This window comes from Rhinichthys klamathensis, unplaced genomic scaffold (genome assembly GCF_029890125.1).
Source record: "Rhinichthys klamathensis goyatoka isolate OS25496 unplaced genomic scaffold, OSU_Roscu_1.1 h1tg000571l_1, whole genome shotgun sequence".
NCBI lineage: Eukaryota > Metazoa > Chordata > Actinopteri > Cypriniformes > Leuciscidae > Rhinichthys > Rhinichthys klamathensis.
Genome location: NW_026607037.1, coordinates 2,374,690 through 2,395,596, shown reverse-complemented (window position 1 = coordinate 2,395,596; position 20,907 = coordinate 2,374,690). Strand labels below are relative to the sequence as shown.

General features: G+C 37.4%; 1 protein-coding gene across 1 annotated transcript; it reads right to left on the bottom strand.

Annotated features, from left to right (window-relative positions):
* Positions 1-352: 352 nt before the first annotated feature.
* Positions 353-17,583, bottom strand: st8sia6 (ST8 alpha-N-acetyl-neuraminide alpha-2,8-sialyltransferase 6). Its single transcript, XM_056239856.1, has 7 exons — positions 17,381-17,583; positions 6,421-6,492; positions 6,117-6,197; positions 5,707-5,851; positions 5,510-5,622; positions 5,188-5,280; positions 353-867 (listed from the first exon to the last, which is right to left on the bottom strand). Exons 1-7 carry the CDS (start codon positions 17,473-17,475, stop codon positions 387-389), a joined length of 1,080 nt encoding a protein of 359 aa, XP_056095831.1. The 5' UTR covers positions 17,476-17,583; the 3' UTR covers positions 353-386.
* Between the last annotated feature and the right edge of the window lie 3,324 nt (positions 17,584-20,907).

Sequence of the window (20,907 nt, the reverse complement as noted above, 5' to 3'; positions counted from 1 at the left end):
TCTTTTCGGAAGTTGGCAACCCTAGCTCTAGGAGTCATTTTCCTAATTCAATTCTTTCACAGTATACCAAGGCTAATCAGTACATTCGTTTTCAGCCATTTTTGTGTGCAACATTATCTCAAATTAACTTAAAAAAGATTAATTTGTTGTGCATGGTCATGGCTTCTTCTTTGAGCAAGTGTGCACACAGCATTATAAGCAATATAGATTCAGTGCACAATTACATTCACAGCTGTGTCTTTCCAGACACTCATCCAGGTGGCCTGTTGTAGTTCTTAATCAAATGGAGAAGTATTCTGTAGGGGTTTACAGTACATACACCAATGTACAGTACATACACCAATTAACATTACAGGAAAGGCCTAGTTTGCAGCCAGTCTCGTGTTTTACCTGTGTGTGGGTTGACAATCCCCCAGGTGTATGCGAACCACACCTTGCTTGTGGAGTTTCAATAAATGTTCGAACTCGGCCGGCATGGAATGCACATTCTTCTTGCTCTGCCGATCATCATAGTAATGGTTGGTGATCCGTCGACTGTCATCTGGATGTTTACTGAAAGGCCAAAAACCGTACAAATGGACGTTAGCACAGATTTCTGGTGCTAAGCTGGCCATGATTAGTCCTGTGCTGGGACGAACCGAGTTAAGGCCTCGCTCACGCCAAAACTTTGACAAACTTCTCAAATATTCTGGATTCAGGAAAACAGGCAGCGGGCCATTGCTGCCGAAGTCCTCCAGTGTGTAAAAGGCACGCAGGGATACAGCCGTGTTGTGACCGTAAGAGAACGCTGGCAGCAGCATTAAGGCTTGTCCATAAGGATGAAGGCTTTTAACAAATGGACGACGGCGCTCCATCAGACCATTATACCTGTAACAGATGAGGATAAAGAAAAGCCTGAGTGTGCTTCACTTAAATATCCCACTCAATAATACCACTCCCATTAGCAATACTTTTAGTACTTTTCAGGAATAAATATTTGTGGAAAAAAAGAAATGCAATTCCATTGACAACTTATAAAGGCCTAAATACATTTTGAATTATTCTTGCAAAATGTGTTTTTACAGAGATTTTGAATTACTTTCTCAGTCTTTCTGGAGGCAGCATAAATGCAATCTGATAATTGGCCTTAACTGTATCACAACCACACTAAACAAACAATCCCAGAGGTCATGATCCTGGTTTTGTCTTGTGTTTTTGTAAGGACTTTTATGTTGAAGTGTATACTCAGTTCCCATTGTTTCCTTGCTCCCTTCCTGTGTTTGGTTCCTGTTTGTCTTGTTGTCTTGCCTGCCATGTTTGTCACCATAGTTACCCTCATTAGTTCCCATGACTAATCCCTGAAACCTGTCCCTCATCAGCCCCTTTTTAACCAGTCTATTTAAACCTCTGTGCTTCAGTTGTTGTTTGTCGGTTGTTGCTCCTGCATGTGTGTTCCAGTTGTTTTCTCTTGTTTGGTGGGTGTGTCAGAACTGCAGTCCAATCAGCAGCAACATGTATATCAAGCACGGTATTAAAGTGAACTCGCACAATGTGTTCAAGGAAAGTAATTTACAAATGTGTTCGATGCAGCTCGGTATACGCAACAACTGAGGATATTAGAAGACATGTTTGTCGTAAGTAATATTGTAAAAATATAGGATATCAACATACTGATGAAGTTGTTTATATGTTTAGCTTCATTGCAAGTGTATGACATTTGGTATAGAAATAAACAATGGTAATTAAGTGCATTTCCTAAAAATGAGAAAGAAAATACAGGGTATTAAAACAGTATGAACTACAAATAAAGTCAGTATGTGAGGCTAAATAGATGTGTTTTAGTCTGAATTAGGTAAGATGTGTGCTTCTATTTCAGTTTCAGCAAATACCTTCACTCGATTGGGATGTTCTCTTGTGTTCTGGGCGGCAAGTGCAGTAACTGTAACATCGGGCATATTTTAGTATTAAACACATATTTATACCGACTTCATCAGGCTCCGAAAATTCTTCACAAAGAACACAAAGAATGGCCTTCTCAGCTGCCGTAGTTGCAACTCTTGCGTCATCAGAACAGTGTGTTCAACGCATCACCGTTTGTTTAAAATACGTTGTGCAACGTTTTGTCGGGGCTAAACGCAGCCCTGTTTTGTAATTGGTTTATTGTCTTGATTGTTCACAGGTGTTTCTTGTTAGTCATGTAACAACTGAGACCAATCAGACACAATTATTTGTTATGGTTAAAGCAACACTATGGAACTTTTCAACCTTCATAATATATTTCCAAGACCCTTGTGATGGTACATCGACTTACAATCTATCTATAAATTACAGGAACGTCTGTCTGTCTGTGTGTGTGTGTGTGTGTCTGTGTGTGTGTGTCTGTCTGTCTGTTAATCGCATATCTCTCGAACCGTTAGTCCGATGGATCTCAAACTTGACAGGTGTCTTGCTACGGGCACGAGTAAGTGCAGTGCCGAGTTTGACGTTGTTTGGATTAGAAATGCAAAAGATATCGCTATATATATATGTTTTTACCGCTCTAGCCGCTGGCCACTCCCCCTCTCACACTGCACACTGAGTGAGCACAGCGCAGGACCAGGGACGAAGAAAGCAGATTTGCTCCCTGAATCGTCGCGCTTATTCATTTGTTAATCTGTCAGTCAGCTACGCTGTTTACTTCTTAATATTATATTTAATGCGTTCGCAGTCTCTTTCACGGCCATCATTTGTAGTAAATGCTATTAACGTTATCTGTCATGCGCGCTGAAGTTAGCATGTATATGTTAACTATGTGATGTTTAATATGCTATGGTAAATAGTTGCCCTGCCTATTCAACAGTATATAGCAGGCTTTAACGAGCTTAACGAGTATAGTAATCCTCTTACCGATCGTGTGACAGCAAATCTATGAAGGTAAAATTATGACATAAAGAATCGCATGCACAGGGTAAGATTTGTGAAAGCGTACATAAGATTGCAAGCGTAAATTAAATTTGCATGTGCAAGAGAAGATTTGTAAAGGTGTAAATCGCCCTTCAAGTGTAAGAAAAAAATATTTGCAGCATTTAACTCTTATTCGTAAGTGTAATTCATGCATTTTTAAGCTGCAGCTTCATGCGAATGCAAAATAAATAGGATCTGTATTCTTCAAACTTTCATTTTTCTGCTTAATATATTATTTAATTCCGGTGCGCTTAACATTATCGCTATCTTTCACGGCCATGTAAATATATTACTGTGTCATGCTTAACATTATCACTATCTTTCACGGGCATGTATCTGTATCCACTCTAAATATATCCTCCAATGCATCATTATGTCAGTAGTATGCTTTCTACCATGCACAAATAAAAATGTCACTGAACTTTTGCTGTGTAATTGTAACAATGAGCACTCAAACACACCAAACCAACAATTGCTAAAAACACACACAAAAAAATTATTTTGCACGTGCATTTTGCACTAGTAGGTTAAATGACACGTCTGCCATAGCCTGACGTGGTCTGTATCGCTTTTACTCGCACTATGTAACTTCGGCTTTCGGGTAGTAACCCGAGCACAAAAAGAACTACAAAACTCGACTGCTTTACGGCATACGCCACTTCCCCCACCACTTCCTCAAATTGTCTATGGCCATTGCAGACATCCCAAGTCTATATCGTCTCCCTGATGCCCGCAAATTAGTTCAAATCTTCCGGAATCTAGAGCGCGCATTCGAGACAGAACATACTGCGCGCATAATATACATAGCGCGAGCACGGCAGAGAGGGAGAGAGCGAGAGACCTTGCGAGTGTGCCTCACGAAAGCTAGTCAACCCGCCACCACCTTAACTCACAACCAGCCATGTGCTCATGGAGAGAGAAAACCTTCATCCAGAACAGAGTCGAACTACCCATGCAAGTTCATCATATCTTCATCCAAAGGAGAAGAAAACGATTGCAACTTCAATGTTTGACACTCAAAGGAAACATTAACATTTTTCTTATTATTGATTATTAATATTTCATAGAGCTGATTTGTTACAGTCATTAGTCCTTAGGCTTGTTAGACCTGAACCGGCACTGCACAGACCGATCGGTGAATGACATCAAAATACCGCGAGAGCGAATAGAGAGTAGGGGTGGGCAGATCGAGGTAGAGTTGTTCCGATTCCGATACTAGTATCGGAAATGCCGCCGATACCAATAAAAATTCTGGCATCGGTATCGGCGAGTACTTCTACCCATGTACCGATCTGATACCCTTTTCTTAAACAATAACTAGTTATGCACGCTAGCTTTGCTTAACACGGCAAATCGGAGATCAATTCTTCTTCTCTGCTCTAAACAGTGGTCATATATATTGCTGTGAAATGTATGTCAGTCAGATAATAAAGTGTATATATGTTATTTTATCACTTGTCAGGGTTTGTTTTGTTTGTTCTATGAATGGCTCAGCTAAACAGGCCAATAAGACTCTTAAAGGAGAACACTTACAAAGTTCTCAATGCTTCGTTTTGCATGTAGGGACCCTCATTATGTTACTGTGTTCAGGTGGGGGGGGCTATTTTGAGCCTTGTTAGTGGTATAAACTAGCGATTTCTTTTTACTTATTACATGCCCCCATTACTAGCGTTATACGCTAAACAGTTTTTAGAGATAAAACTCTTCACATTCGATTATCATGAAAACAAATCTCAGAGAACGGTTGACTAGGTACCAATGTTTTATTAGACCAAAGGTTCATTTTGCGCCGGAGTTCTCCTTTAACTACCATTATTCATTTTAATTATACTAATGTCTAATTAAAACGTCTACAAATGTATAAAACTGATCAGAGATCAGGTAAAACCCACAGACACTTGTTCATTGGTTCTCAGTGACTCCTCATGATTCATGGGTTGACAGAGGTAAACCATTTCAATTTCGAAGTGTTTCGCAACAGTTATGACGTAATGAAGCCTCATTTACTGAAATCATGTGTCTCTGGCAGTTTGATACACGCTCCGAACCACTGATTCGGAACAAAAGATTCGTAAAGGCTTCGAAGCTTCATGAAGCAATGTTTTGAAATTGCCATCACTAATAGAAAGTAGACGGCTCCTCATGCTTTTGAATCGCTCTCGCGGTTCTTTGATGTCATAAACCGATCGGTCGGTTAATTTGGAATAAAGCTGCACGTGGGTTTCCAACTTGCCTTCAATGGACATTTATTACACACAGACTCACTTCTCATGGAGGATGCTGGGATTTGCAGTCACCAGGTTGGTTTTGTTGCCTACATCTTTCTCATATCTGTTATCCAGTGGTGGAAGGTTGCATCTAAAATGCAGGGGTGGACAGAGGTTAATTAGGCCATTGTTCTGATAGGAAATAAAAGTTTTGGCCTACATCAAATACAGTGTTAAGGCTACATTTAGGAGCTTAAAAAGCATAGATAGCTTAATTATTGTTCCACTAACATTACAGACTGATGCTAATGTGGATTGAGATTCTGATAATTTTGATATTAATCTAGGCAATAGGTCACATGATTTGATCTGATACAGACCTAATGACAAACTGGGCAGAATTAATTTCTTTTCCACAGCTGCTATTGGTCAAAATACCACCATTCCCCACCACGGCACATGACTCCCATGTAGCATTTCCAAAGGGCTGCTCCTACAAACAGACCCACACACAATGTAACTGCAAAATCATCAGAGAAACTGTAATTCGCCCAATGTTTGAATGCTTATACACTACCTTAGCCAGGATGTTGAACAGGGCTTGTGTCACCTGTATTGGCTTTCTCCTCTCTCCATCATAGATAATATTTGACCCAAGTGGGGTGTTATTCTGTGTGACAACAGCCTTTGACACAGCATGGCATTTGCCACTCAGCAATGACCTGGAAGGAAAAAGACACTGAGTCTGATGTAAGACATCAAATCTATCCTTAAAGGAATAGATCCTTTGTTAATACTAGTTAATTTTTAAGTGAACTAAGTAGGTATTTTTTGTAGTGTATTTGTCTATTTAAAAACTGGTTTATATATGATCCATAATCAACAGAACAGTACTTTTACTTTCATCCAATAACAAAGCTTTGCCACAGATGTCTAAGTTGAACCTTTATGAGAACAGCTCATGGTCTGCTCTGGGCTATGTTTTACCTGAATCTTTTAAAGTTTGCCTCATGTTTTTTCCATCTGTTAGAGTATTTCCCCAGTGCTTTGGAAATGAATACATTCTCTCTGAAAATTAAATACACATACAAACATCTTAAAATATATGATCTGGTTTAATTTAAGTATGTAACATGTAAACATGAATAGTCAATAAATATGAAATTATAAAATATGAAAATAAAAATGATAAAACATGAAAGATCTCATCTGAAGGTGTTTACTTTTAGTGTTTGCCATGTAAAAAGATGTTATGTGCTGTAATGTGTAATAAGCAGGTTTGTATACTTACTTGCATCCCTTGCAAGACTGTGTATCTGAGACTTTTTGAGGGATCTTAGATGAAGGATTAGGGCTTACATTACTGTGAAGAAAAATAGATTTTAAATTTTTACAAACCAAAGGCTCAAGCCCCTGCCCCTTTTGTCTCAAAATGTATTGTGCCCTTTTCTGATCATTGTAAATAATAATAATTATTATTATAAATATTATAATAAATAGCAATACACTTACACACCCTTGCCACTAACAATAATAATACAAACAAATATTATATTAAAAAAAAATTGGCGGAGAAGTGGTAGGCGGAGTTTCCTTTGCAGCGCCTCATACGCATTTAACGGTTCTGGTAGCTACGCACTACGCAGCAGTTCGCGCGAGTCTTCAAACGAAAAGTTGCGGCAGCAAGCGAGTTATTCTTAACTATAATAAAAGTATAACTCGATTTCAGACGCATTCTGAGTGACAATGTTTTTCGTTTTTATCCAAGGAATAAAAGTGCAAGGGGAAATACATCTAGTTAAATAAAATCTTAAGTCAATGTCCAACTCTAAATTGTAAGGAACTTATATCTTTGATTTCATAATAACGCTTTACAATAAGGTTCATTTGTTCATTACTCATGTATGAACTAGCATGAACCAACCATGAGCAACACATTTGTTACTGTACTATCTTAGTTAATAATACTGTTAATTGTTTATTCATGTTATGTCACAGTCAGTGCATTAACTAATGATAACAAATACAACTTTTGATTTTAATGTTTTAGTAAATGCTGAAATTAATATTAACTAAGATTAATAAATGCTGTAGAAGTGCAGTTCATTATTAGCTAATGCTAACTAATTTAACTAATGAAACCTTACTGTAAAGTGTTACTGATTCATGATAGCTAACACTGTCTTTCATACATATAATACATACATTAAGTGTACAACATCAACAAAACTAAAAATTAGTTTTCCATAAAATTATTAATTTTACCTTTCAATATACGTTCTTTGCCGAGGCTCTGGTGGGAAGAACCCCGGAAGTACAGATAGACAACAATGCCTTGGACTACCAACCTGAAGCTGCTGACGCGATTTACACTTTTGGATGTTAATATCCAATATAGGATGTGTATTTAGTTTGTTCCTGCTTCTTTTTTTAACTTTCTGAATTATATATTTAAAAAAAAAAAATTATAAATGAATTTCACTGTATATAGTCTAAAGTATGAAAGAAATGTATGTACATTTTTAGAATAACTAATTTCTACATTAAACACAACAATACGCCAACGCATTCGCGACTCTCCTATGATTAAAGGCGGCACTTCCGGTTTACTTCCCACCGGAGCCTCGCTTTCGATTTCAAAATAACGGCTGCGTGAAATCATGCGTGAAATCAGCGTATGGAGACCATAGATGTCTATGATGGAGACGGTTGGAGTCCACCTTCCGGTGTGAGCGTGGCCTAAATGCGCCCTGTCTCTGAATCTAGAAATAAAGCAAAATAACTGAGAAAAATTAGAATTAGTCCTCAGATGCCATGTCCGTAATTTGCAGCAAAAAGTCTAGATTTATTAAAAGAAGTTACTCCAAGTTCATCACATCATTAACCAACGTGGTTAAATGACAAATTTGCGACAATAGCCTATGGTTTTGGAAAACAGTCGTGGTTGATTTCTTCACCATGGTAGTTAAGCAGCGAGTTACATCGTTGTACGGACACGCACCCGTGATTAGTTCAAAAACACTTATTTAATTAAGAACAAAACAAAAGTTTGTTGCTTTCAACATATTTTTGGAAGATACATTAAAAAATGCAGTTAGCTTCTGTGTACGGATCTACAATGCATGGCATAACATGTGGTTAATAGTGGATAATTTGACGCGCTTTCGTGTCAAAGTGTCTGTTATCCAAGGGGGTAATCCATCGACCGGAAGTTGAAGCCGGCCGGGTGCCGCCATGTTGAAGCAGAACTTCACTTGTGTTAGCATTTCCATTGACTCCCATTCATTTTGGCATCACTTTGACAGCGAATAGCTTTACATCTGAGGCGTTTAAAGACTCCATTTGTCCATTATTTATTTCTAAAGAAACACGACAATGTATAAAGGGCTCCATTACCTTCTATGTTACATTATGGCCCCGTAGAAACAGATTTTGTAAAAATAGGCTAACGATTGCGTCATAACCACTCGACTCTCTGTCGCGCTGTACAGAAATTACCATACAGACAGGAGGAGAAGCTCGCAGGCGATCGGGGGGACGTCCCGTCAAGGGAGAAGCCCATAGATAATGAGTCCATAAAAGCAACGGAATACTTACTCCTGCTCACTCACGCCAAAGAACTCTTTGCTCAAGTTCCCCGTCTCTGCAAGATTAACGTTGGCAATTTTCACGCACAGCTACTAGAAGATTAACGTCTGTCAGACAGGTTGCTCACGTCATCAAGCTTAGTTTGAGTCGGTTTGAGTCTGCGCGTCAGGAACGGAAGTGCTCAAAAATCGCTAAAAATGGGCTTCAACTGTCTCAACTGAGTTCCAATGAGATGGCTCTGTCCACTTCTTATACTGTCTATGCTGTTATCAGCGGATTCTGTTCATGTGTGCCCAGACATTTTAGAAATCCCGACCTGCTGATGTTTTGCGGCCATGTCCGGAATAAAGAGTAGGCCTATGTAGGCTATGGTAAACCTATATAGCTACATACAGTTAGGGTGATATTAAAGGACATAAACAGTGATATAAGGTTTTGGCCATATTGCCCTTCTCTAAGTCATTTATTTCCTGCGTGACCTGAAAAATCACGTCCACAAACCTCTTGCGTATTGTTTGGTCACACCACAAGGTGTCACTGTGGCCTCAAAGCTTCAGCACTGCCACTCTGAGCTCGATTGCTATGTCTGAGGTAAAACACGCCCCCCTCATTAGCATAGAGAGCATTTACATTAGAAAATAAATGTAGACATAAATAGATCTATACATAAATAAAGGTGAAAATAAATAAAAGTGGAAATAAATAAATAAATGCATAAATAAATAAATGTGGAAAAAAATATAATTATACATAAATAAGGAAATAAAAGTATAAATAGACATTTATTTAAGTTTTTTTTTACATTTATTTGCATATTTATTTGTTTATTTATTCATTTAATTATTCATTTTTAATTTCTGCAAGTTTTTAACGATGTCTTTAACTTTTCTGGGCCGGCAAGTTTCAATCCCTTAGAAGCCTGTGGAGGAGTGATCCAGCTCTCAGATTTAATCAAAACTATCTTAATTTGTGTTCCGAAGATGAACGAAAGTCTTACGGGGTTGGGACAACATGAGGGTGAGAAATTACTGACAGAATTTTCATTTTGGGGTGAACTAACCCTTTAAGCTATATTGAACTATTGTAGCCTACAATACATTATTACTGCCATCTTCAGCTGTTTTCATTTTGCAAGCAAGTTGAAGCAACTCATCAGCAAACTAGCAGTTTGTCAGCTAACAATCTATCCTCCCTCTGATGATAATGTTCATCACTGTATGAAGCCCTGTGCAAATTAGGTTAGAAAAATATAATTTTATAAAACATCCACTGCTAACAGTTCATGGTGTACCCTTATGGCTCACTGGCAGCATTTTGTCTTCTTTTGCTGCATCTTCCCATTTATTAGCCTTGCATTGTTATAATACACAATGTCAAATTTGTACACAGCAGTCAACCAAGACATGTTGTACCACAGGTGTCAACACCACTGTAAAAAAAAATCGAATTTGTAAATAAAACCAATATTATTAGAGTACATTTTACAAAAATACTGTCAGTCTTTCTACTTAAGAATTTCACGTTGTTGCTTTCCATTTCTTTGTAATTATTTGTGATATTTACTAGCAATTTCTGAGTAAAAATTGTAGTACAAATGTGCAATATTTACATTTACTGCTCATTCATTCTAATGACTAATTTAATTATCAGTATAGGCCTACTGTAAACAGCCAATCAATCTAAAAAAAAAAAAAGAAAACAAGTCATCTGTTCATTAACGTTACAAACAAAAGGCCTGTTTCTTTCCCTCCCTGTCTGTTTCACTATATATTTCTCCCTCTGTCTCCCTATCTTTGTTTTTACTTTCTATCCCTCCCTTCTTGTCTGTTACTCCATTTCATCCACGCCCACACTATCGGTCTCCCTTATACATTGTTTGCTCAATAGAGCCAGACCAGACGTCTTTGAGAATAAATAAACTACACTGGTTAGAGCTGAGAGTTAGGCTGGATTTACACTGCAAGTCTCAATGCACAGATCTGATCTTCCGGGACGGTCCCACCTGGTTAAATTTACTTATAGACACTACTGGTATCCGATATCTAAATGATTCTATTGGTGATCGCTTTACTATCTGTGGCATGATTGAATGGTCGTACTAAAATTATAATTCATGTCGGGTGGCCATGATTATTTGCCAGCATGGATAAGTTAATCAGCGCAAGGTCTGACTGAATGGATATAGACCGTAAAATAGTGGTAATTTTCGTTTATTTTAGTTGCGTGGTAAGGTTTAATTTATTTGAATGAATTAGAAGGAATTAATGAGAATTTTACTTGTGTGCGTCTGAATCTAATAGTGAAGCTCGTTCCCAGGCGTAACTATCGGGCCCGGACCTATCAGGGGCCCGCGTGACTGGAAGAAATTGATTGACAGCCGGGGCCCCCTATCGCATTTTACTACTTTTAGTCGGATCGCATTTTACTTTATCGCAAATTTATTTGAATAAATAATGACAACAACATATTTTACTGATCATTAAAAACATGTTTGAAACGAAGAATGATGGATTTTGGTGTAATTTGTTTCGAATTAGGACTGGGGAATTCCCGGGTCCCAATTAGAATCCCGGATATGGTAAGTGAACATGCGTATGGACATTGCAAATGGACATTGTGTCATCACGTGCTGTAGTAGGGGGGCCCGCCTTGATAATCCTGCATAAGGGCCCAGTGTTGGCTCGTTACGCCACTGAGCTCATTAGTTTATTTACAATAACAGCACAGTTTTGACCTCATTCCTGAGAAATAGCCTATAATGTAGCTTTCAGTAGTTTTATTTTAAAAAATTCACAGGGCAAAGGTTGAAAACCAGTTTCTATGCACCTGGATGTTTCTGTGAGTGCGGAATTTAACTATAAAAGTTTCCACCTCAGTAAAAAAAAACAAAGCTGTGAGTTTTTGTCACAGTCACCACCTAATTGTCATCGTCTCTGTCACTGTCATGTGTTAGTCTCCGTCTGCACTACAGTTCCCATCCTCCTCCTTGGCCCACACCTGCACCTCCTTCATCATTACCCACACCTGCCAGCACTCATCATCATCTGCACCTCTGCCAATCAGTGTTCATCTGTGTCACCTGGTTTCTGTTAATCTGTGTTTGTATTTAGTTCCTTTCAGTTCAGCCAATATTTGTCGGTTCTTAGTTGTGTGTGTATTCATCCTGCCTGTCTGTACCTGTTGGAAGGAATCTTATTATATTTAGTAAAGGTTTGTATTGGAGCCTTCTGACTCATCGTCTTCATCTTCCTACACCACACCGTGACAGTTTTAGTGCGAGTGCATAGGCTACAGGCACGTCTGCTTTATAATACGACATTAAAAGCTTTGTGGCCAAACATGTTGCTCAAGCCTTGTGGTGGTTTGGAATTCCAAGGGGAATCGGATCTGTGTTTAGACGTAGGTCAGATGTCCTGATATCGGATATGTATCTGATTTAAAATCACATTTGGATGTGGCTCAGAATGGATTTTTTTTTACGTAAAGGTACTGTATCTTTCATTTGTTTAAAGTACTAAATTTTTCAAGCTAGGTGTTGAACCTTTGACCTTTGACCTTTCAAACTCAGGCTGGAGTCTATTTGTAGGTTTACTATTTATGAGGCCCATGTAGCAATATAGCAGTTACAGATGTGATTCACTAATCATTATACTTATCTTCAAGTGAATATTAAAAACTTTAAGTTAGTTTCCTGTAATTTGGCATCTAAATAGAAGCCTAATTCACATTACCTATATGGTGGAGCAGAGCACCCAGTGATTGTGTCGCTGTGAAGTTCTCAGGGAGTTTAATCTCCCACATGCCTTGTTGTGATTAAAGGCTGCTGTTGCCAGTGAAACAGCACATAATAAGGGAAAGGTCACAGCCATGGCAGCAAACACCCAACATTACTTAATGCAATGGCTTTTGTATATTTCCTTTTGATTTCAGTAATGCACACAATTATAAAACATGTCATTTAACTGGCGATGAATACAGTTTACAAAAACGAATAGACAAACAATTTAATACAACACTAGAAACCACATTTTAAAATGTAATTTCAATATATTTGTGCTATACATATATACAGTAAATGTACTATTATAATATTAGACATGTGGCGGTATTCTGCAAGCTGAGAGTCGGTAATTATCACCATAATTAATATGCATGATATTACCGTTGACACTTCAAAATTCAGTAAATAATTCCATATAACACATTAACATATTTTGTTGACATTTCTCTGAATACACAGTATCTTAATTTCCATCAATGAGTCAAGATTCAGAATGCTCTAATGCAACCCTTGCACATTGCAGGTTTAGTGCACGTTTCGTCTGTCACAGCTAACTGAAGGCGAGAATGTAAACAAAACGAAAACAAGCATAACTGAAGGAGGGATGTTTACGACTATGTAGGGAAAAAATTATAATGAAAGTGCATTGCGTAATTTGATAATCTAATATGATGACTGTGATAAGAGGCCGTCTCAGAGTATGCATAGCCACAACAAATGTGAAGCATGGAAGATTGAGAAAACAAATACTTTAAATTAAGAAATATCCTAATGACTTTGAATTTCTGCTTTATCTAAAAATGTGTGTGTTAAAGGAACACGCCACTGTTTTTTGAAATGGGGATTATTAAAACGTCTCCCCTACATTTAAATAGGTGGGCAAACGCATATTTGTCTCAGTGCATGCATTGTCTAAGTTTGCCAGTGCCACCGCTAGCTTAGATTAGCTTAGCATAATGAATGGAATCCTTTGTTGCCGGAAAGCATGTCGTGAGTAAAAGTGATCAAACAGCAAAAACAAAACAAAAAAAAAACGAATTACTACTTGTGGCCTGCGTCTTCACAACAAGTACAAATAACAATGCAGATATTGACTTAGGACTATATTAGGGTGAAGCACAGGCGAAGCACTGCTACTTGGGCGCAGAGATATCGAAGATATTCGGTGCCGGTCACGCTGGTATGTTGATGGAAGTTGGGGGATTTCAGGTGTTGCGTGATATCTCTGCGCCCAAGTAGCAGTGCTTTGCCTGTGCTTAGTCCCAAGTCAATATCTGCCTAAGAAATCACCTAGTCTTAATCTGCATTGCTATTTGTACTCGTTGTGAATACGCAGGCCACAAGAAGTTTTTGTTGTTTGATCACTTTTACTCACGACATGCTATCCGGCAACAAAGGATTCCATTCATTATGCTATGCTAAGCTAGCGGCGGCGCTGCCAAACGACAATGCGTTTGCCCACCTATTGATCTAAATGTAGGGGAGACGTTGAATAACCCCTATTTCAAAAAAACGGTGGCGTGTTCCTTTAAAGGAATAGTTCACCCAAAAATGAAAATTACCCCATAATTTACTCACCCTTAAGCCATTCTAAGTGTATATGGTTTTATTCTTTCAGCCAAACACAATTGGAGTTATATTAAATAATATCCTAGCCTGGTTAAAACCAGACCATTCTCAGTTATAACGGAGTTATGGTCTGGCAAAGCGTCATAGACAAATCATTTCCAGAGGGGCGTCACCAACGGACGTCGCGGATAGACCTAAACCCAATCAGAGCGATGAAGGAGATGACGTATGCAGAGCGGCGGAGAAACATCTCCGAGTGTTGTTCTTTGCTCGGTTTTTAACAAAAAGGAAACGTTCACAAATCGCTTAAAACAGACGCGATAGCTGATTCAAACAAGTGATGTTCGACAGATGCGGCATCCATCTTTGTAATGTAGGCTACAAAATCTGCTTCAAAATCCCGGCGCTGTCGTCATCGTGTAAAGCCCGCCCCAACGTTTCTGATTGGTGCCGCGATTTCGACGGATTGGAAACGGGCTTGAATGAGCTCTTTGCCAGACTAACTTTCAGAGCAAATCTAAATTTGCCGGAAGTTGTCTGGGTTTTCCCAAGCTAATAATATCCTTGATCTTTACAGCTTTGTAATGACACAGAATAGTTTTTGAAGCTCCAAAAAGTGCATCCATCCTTCATAAAAGTAATTCATGTGAATCCAGTGGGTTAGAAAATGCCTTCTGAAACTAAGCAATGGGTTTTTGTAAGAAAAATATTTATATTTATAACTTTCTCGTGAACACAGACGTTGCCGGAAGCCAGTGATTAGTGTTTGTAGAGTGGAGTTTCGGGGTAAGGGTGACCTCGGACCCGATGTATGAAAACTCTCCTCTTCTCTTATATTGAAATCCTCTGACATTTTTTCAAAACTTCTCATTTTAGACTTCTAATTTGTGACAGGTGTTTTGTTTTACTTATCCTCAGCGCTTCTGAGTTCGTTGATTCTCACCTGAGCTTGCGCTACGCCTATGTCCTACATCATGTCATACATCGGGTCAGAGGTCACCCTTCTGCCAGAACACGTCTCGTGAACACTGATGTTGCCGGAAGCCAGTGATTAGTGTTTATAACGTTTTAAATATTATTATTTTTTCTTACAAAAACACATTGCATGCTTCAGAAGGCATTTATTTGCCCTTGTACCTGACTGTGATGCATACAATCCTTGCCAAGAAAGTTGCATCCATGTTGATGAATCAGAAATTTGATAATTGAATCATTCATATATTAAATATCATTTAATCAAATGTAATCAATCATATCTTAAGAAATTGTGTTTATCATTATCATTTGATATTTATGTTCAATGCTTTTCTTTTATTAATCTTGATGTCTTAATGTAGCTGACTTAGGTTAACCTATTGTTCTTTCTGTAAGATGTGAGCCAAAGTCTAAAAGTTCAACTAGACAGACCGCAATGGAACAAGATGTTTTTGTTAAAGCTATACATAAATATAAAGTCTGCAGAAAAGACATCTGGCTAGACAAAAGGAGCAAAAGCAGTTTCTCAATGTTTTTGTTTGTATTAAGATGAACAATTTCACACCCATGGTGACACACCCATGGTGACAATTTCACACCATCCAGAACGAAATCCGTCTGCATTCACATTTGAAGGTGCAATACCATCAGAGTGTGCCCGATATGTTAATTGTTTTTTTTTTATTATAAAAAACGGCTTCATCTGAATGTTACGAAACTTGGTGACTTTTTTATGGCATTAGGTATGTGAACACACAAAAAAATGTAAGGCGTGATTCGAGCAGGCTAAGTGGTCGTACAAAAATTTATCATACTTTTGCTCTTCGGTCAAAAGTGACCGACCATAGGGAATTAATGGGAAATTGACAAAAACACAAAAATTCTCTACAAATCGGCCAAGATGCAGAAAAAAAAGTGCTCAGCAATGAAGGGATGAAACTCTAAAACATCGACAGTGAAAAACATAACATAATTAATATATATATATATATATATATATATATATATATATATATATATATATATATATATATATATATATATATATATAGCCTATATAGTTAATATAATTGTTATTAAAAAAAAAATTATATTCATCCGAACATTTAAAATATAGAGCCGAACCCCTGCGGGGTTTCGGGTCCTCTGTGAAGACCTCTAATTGAGTGTGAGTGAATTATGGGATCATTTCTGGGTGAACTATTCCTTTAAGTTAATTTTTGTTATGTAAGAGTGAAATGTGTAATCAGCAGGTTACTGTCACAGAATAAACCCAATACAAGATGCAACAATATGCTATAGGTTCTGATAGGCTATTTCTTTACTTTTTTTCAGTGCAATCAATAAACGAAAAGATGGCGGCAATTGATATATTTGACATTTTTATAGAGAACCGTGTAATAAATTCCATTTGGTTTTTAATAGCCTAATTGTGCTTAATATGAAGATTTTTTTATTCCCCTACAATAGACTTCATTTATATTTTAATCAGTTTATGTTCTGTCAAATGAAAGCAAATATATACTGTAATGTAACCTATATTCAACAAATCATAGTGATTTAGAGTGATTTGGGTTAATTCATTTAATTTCTTAAATGTTTTAAAGGTCAGTTGGTGTTTAAAAAGATAACTAAAACATCATTGAAAAAACTATTTTATATATAAAAAAATGATTAAAAAGGCATTCATCACAAGACTGCATTACATATGGTATAGAATATTGATACATTATGCAATATGAGTGAATATTATTTGTCTGTATGTATATAGAGAGAGAGAATGATGATATCTCTGCCTGAAATAATTAATAAAGCTTTTTTTTGTAGTTAGCTATCTTTTTGCTTTAAAATGTAAAAAGTTTACTGACATCATAATCATTTGAATGTAAGAGATAAGCGTTCAGACAAAAAATAAAACTTTCAATTATTTACTAATGTGAAATGTGATACGAAACTTTACTGAAACAAAGTAAACAATGAACTTCTAAAGTCCATCGTTTAGACCTTTCAGGATTTTGAAACTGAACCATTTTCCAAAATGTGAGAATCGTCTTCTTGTTTTGCTTCAATGAAAATTCCTCTGTAATGATGTAGCGGTAGCCTAATAGGCTACTCTTTTACTAATCAGATGTCTGTGGGGAAACCGTTATCTGACAGTGCAAAGATTAGAGAGGTTTTTACTTACAAAAATGTATTGCTAACTTGACAGAAACAAAGACTTAATTTCGGTCTATGGCAGCCAGCAAACCGTAACGATATTTTTTAACACTCGGGTCTTTTAAAGTTCACTCTCCAAATAGAAGGATAGACACACACAGGCTGAAACTGATATACTCACTTGTTAGAAAGGAATATCCAGAAGGCCACACTGCAGAGTGAGCACAGAAGGATAACAGGAAGGATCCAGAGCATAAGAGTCTTCATAACGTGCATCCACTCTCACGAGCGCACACATAGCCGCTGACATGCATGTGTTCTCGTAAACTCTCTTTCAAAAGCAGATGCTGTCGCTGCAAACTACTTCCTCTCTCGCCCTGCTGTCCTCTCCTTATTTTGTTCCTGTGCTTGTTTCTTGACAACTGCACCCTTTTCTTTACTCTCTCTCTTTCTCTCAGACTGTTAATCTCTTCACTCTCCCTCCCTCCTCTAAATTTAACTGCCCCTTTCTCTCTTTTTCTCTCTCTTTCTCTTTTCTCCTCTGACAGGCCTGGCTTTTTATCACTGCTCTGCTGCTTTGCTTTCCCCCTTAATCCATCAGCCCACGTTCTTCTCATATGTCTTCTTGGCTCACACAAGAACAAATTCCTCCGCACCTCTCTTGTCCCCTATGCTCTGTCTTGAGGCATCTTTCCCTTTCCCCCCATACTTCTCCACCTCATCCTGTTTCCTATGTACTTCCTTGTCTTAGAATCTGCTAAGACTTTCCTTCCGTCCGCTTCCCTAGAAATCTGTTGCTTCTCCTGCATTCTCAAGCCGTCCCCCTCTTCCTCACCCTGGGCACAACTTGTTTGCCCCTCCCTCCCTATCTCACTCAAACACACACAGTCTCTCTCTCTCTCTCTCTCTCTCTCTCTCTCTCTCTCTCTCTCTCTCTCTCTCTCTCTCTCTCGTTCTCCCAGGGTAATACGAGTGTTGAGTACAGAATTAGCCCATGGCAGCAACTCATGACTGGGAGGAAGGGTTATGTGTGCTAGAGAAGGGTTTTCCCCATTCATTTCAGTAGCCAATGATGGTCAAAGAATGCAAAAGGCAGCAGCCAATCAAATGCTCATCTGATGTGACCCCCTCAGCCACCCCAGTTTCTCCTGATAGTTTGAGAAAGGGAACATGCAGCAGTTGTGAGTGTATGTGCTGTTTTCTAGTAGGCTAAGTGAAACTGTATAAATAAAAAATTAAAATTGTGTCTTCATTTACTCACCTCATTCCAAACATGTATTATAAGAATATAATTTGGATAACTTTTTTTTCCCAACACTGGACCTCTTTGTGATCATTTTATAAAGAACAACAACAACAAACAAAAAAACAAAAAATCATACAGGTTTGGAATGACATGCAAGTAAATGATGACACTAAATGAATTCATTTTTTAAATACTTGGATCAGCGTCGGTACACAAAAACATCCATGTGCAAGGACCTAGGGTAGCCTATGGATGTCGGAAATATTTTTAAAGAAATCAGCCTGAAAATATGTTAGTACCTAGTTATTACCCAGTAATTGTAATTAGTAAAAAAGTAAAAAAGTTGTAAAAAAGGAAGTGTTACCCAGTTTCTATACATGCTGTCTTGATTACATTGTTTTTACTATACAATGTATTTCAAATACATGCCACACTGCTATATCATTTAAGTACATTTAAATGTAACCTGAAATCTTAATGTTAATTTTAACTATCTGTCAACTGCTCAGTTACTGTTTACCGCATTCAGACTTCATTCAAACAGTTACTGATTTGTCTGGTAAAAAGCCAACTGTTGCATCACAATACATATATTATGCAATCCTCATTGTGATTCCAAACGATGTTCCTATTATGTGAAACATCACTAAATATTTTATGTGCTTTGAATTTTGCTTTACGACACCTTGTCTTTCCAAGCTGTTTGCTACTGATGTGATCTTGATTTTAGTTATGTACTGTGGCAAGCAGGATGAGTCTGAGAGCCATGAGAATGGCAATAATAACCAACTGCAGAACCACAGAGCTACGTCACAGCAATCTGAACAGCAGTGTCCCAGAACAGTGTTGGGCATTAGAGCTTATAGTGAAGAGTAGGGTTACTGGTTGAGGGGGAATACGCAATCGTCAGCAACACATAACACCACCCTGGTATGGCAGGCTGAATTGACATATAGAAGGTTTGACTATCCATAAATACATTTTAGATGGTCACAATTGTATTTCGACTAGTCTCAGTTATATTTTGAGATATCTGCAATTATAATTGCACTAGTAAGAAATTGAATTTGAGATATCTCTAAACAAGTTTTGACTAGTATTCTATTTAATATCTGTAATGACGTCATATAGGCTATACTCAATCACACATATATAAAGGTAATTAGAGATATCTCTAATACAATTTCAACTTTAATTAATCTTTAAAGATATCTAAAATACATTTTTAGATATCTGAAAGTAATGTAATAGAATATATCTTAAATTTGAGTTATGACTATAGTCAAACACCATTTAGAGATATCTTGAATTATAGTTTTCACTTGTGGTAATTCAATTAGAGATATCTCAAATTTAATTATCAGTAGTATTTGTAATTTGAGAAATCTCTGATTAGAATTATGCCTACAAAATCAATTATAGATATTTTTAATTACAATTTCTATTAGTCAAAACTCATATGTAGATATTAGAAAATATTTGCCAATAGAAGTCAATGGGAGAATATGACTACAAAATAGCATTTTAGATATCTTCAATGCATATTATGAATAGGCACCCATAATCACGTTGTACCCTACACTCTAAAAAAAGATGGTTCTTTAAAGGTTCTTTATAGTAACAGTTTAGTACCGTATCGTCCTGAAGAACCCTTTATGGTTCTTTGTGTTATAGAGTTTAGGTTTCTTTATTCCCGCCTTTTTGTTTTTCAAATGTCAAAACCTCCTCATTACTGATTTTCTGGAGCTTATGTAGCCCCCAGAGTCATATAGAGAGAAATTCAACGAAAACCAATCTAATGTGGCATTACGGATACCAACTTGAAGATTTAACATGAAGACCTTGATTAGCTGGATCAGGTGTGTTGAACTGGGTTTGGACCTAAACTTTGCAGGATAGTTGCTCTCCAGTTGCAGGATTGGACACCCCTGATGAATAAGAATTAGTCTTTTTAATTTTCCTTTTTTTATGTTGAAACTTCGGTTGTACTGACACAGGGTGATGCACACACCTTCGTACTGAAGAGGACTTTATTCTGCTCATGGATGTCAATGGAAAAAAACATTCACCATGTCAATATGATTGCAATCAGGAAATGTTGCAGCATGTCAATTATCTCATGACAGATATGTTCATTACATTCTATTCCATGTTCTTCCTTTATCTTCTAAGAAGCTCAATATTACTCGGGTCACTGATGTGGACTGGTGTGACTTTAACCACCAAAGTATAGATCCTCTGTCCAATCCAATCAGGTCTGGGTCAGTCATATCTCTGAGGATATTTTAGAGGTTTTAGAGAAAGTTTTGCTGGATTTAAAAAGGGAAGAAATATGTTTAGAAATGTGTTGCTGTGAAGTTCTTTCTGTTCGTGAGCAATTGAATTTAAGGCATTTAGCAGAAAGATATGCACAATACAATACAAAACATAAACCCACAAGCCCAGTTATTTATTAAATGGTC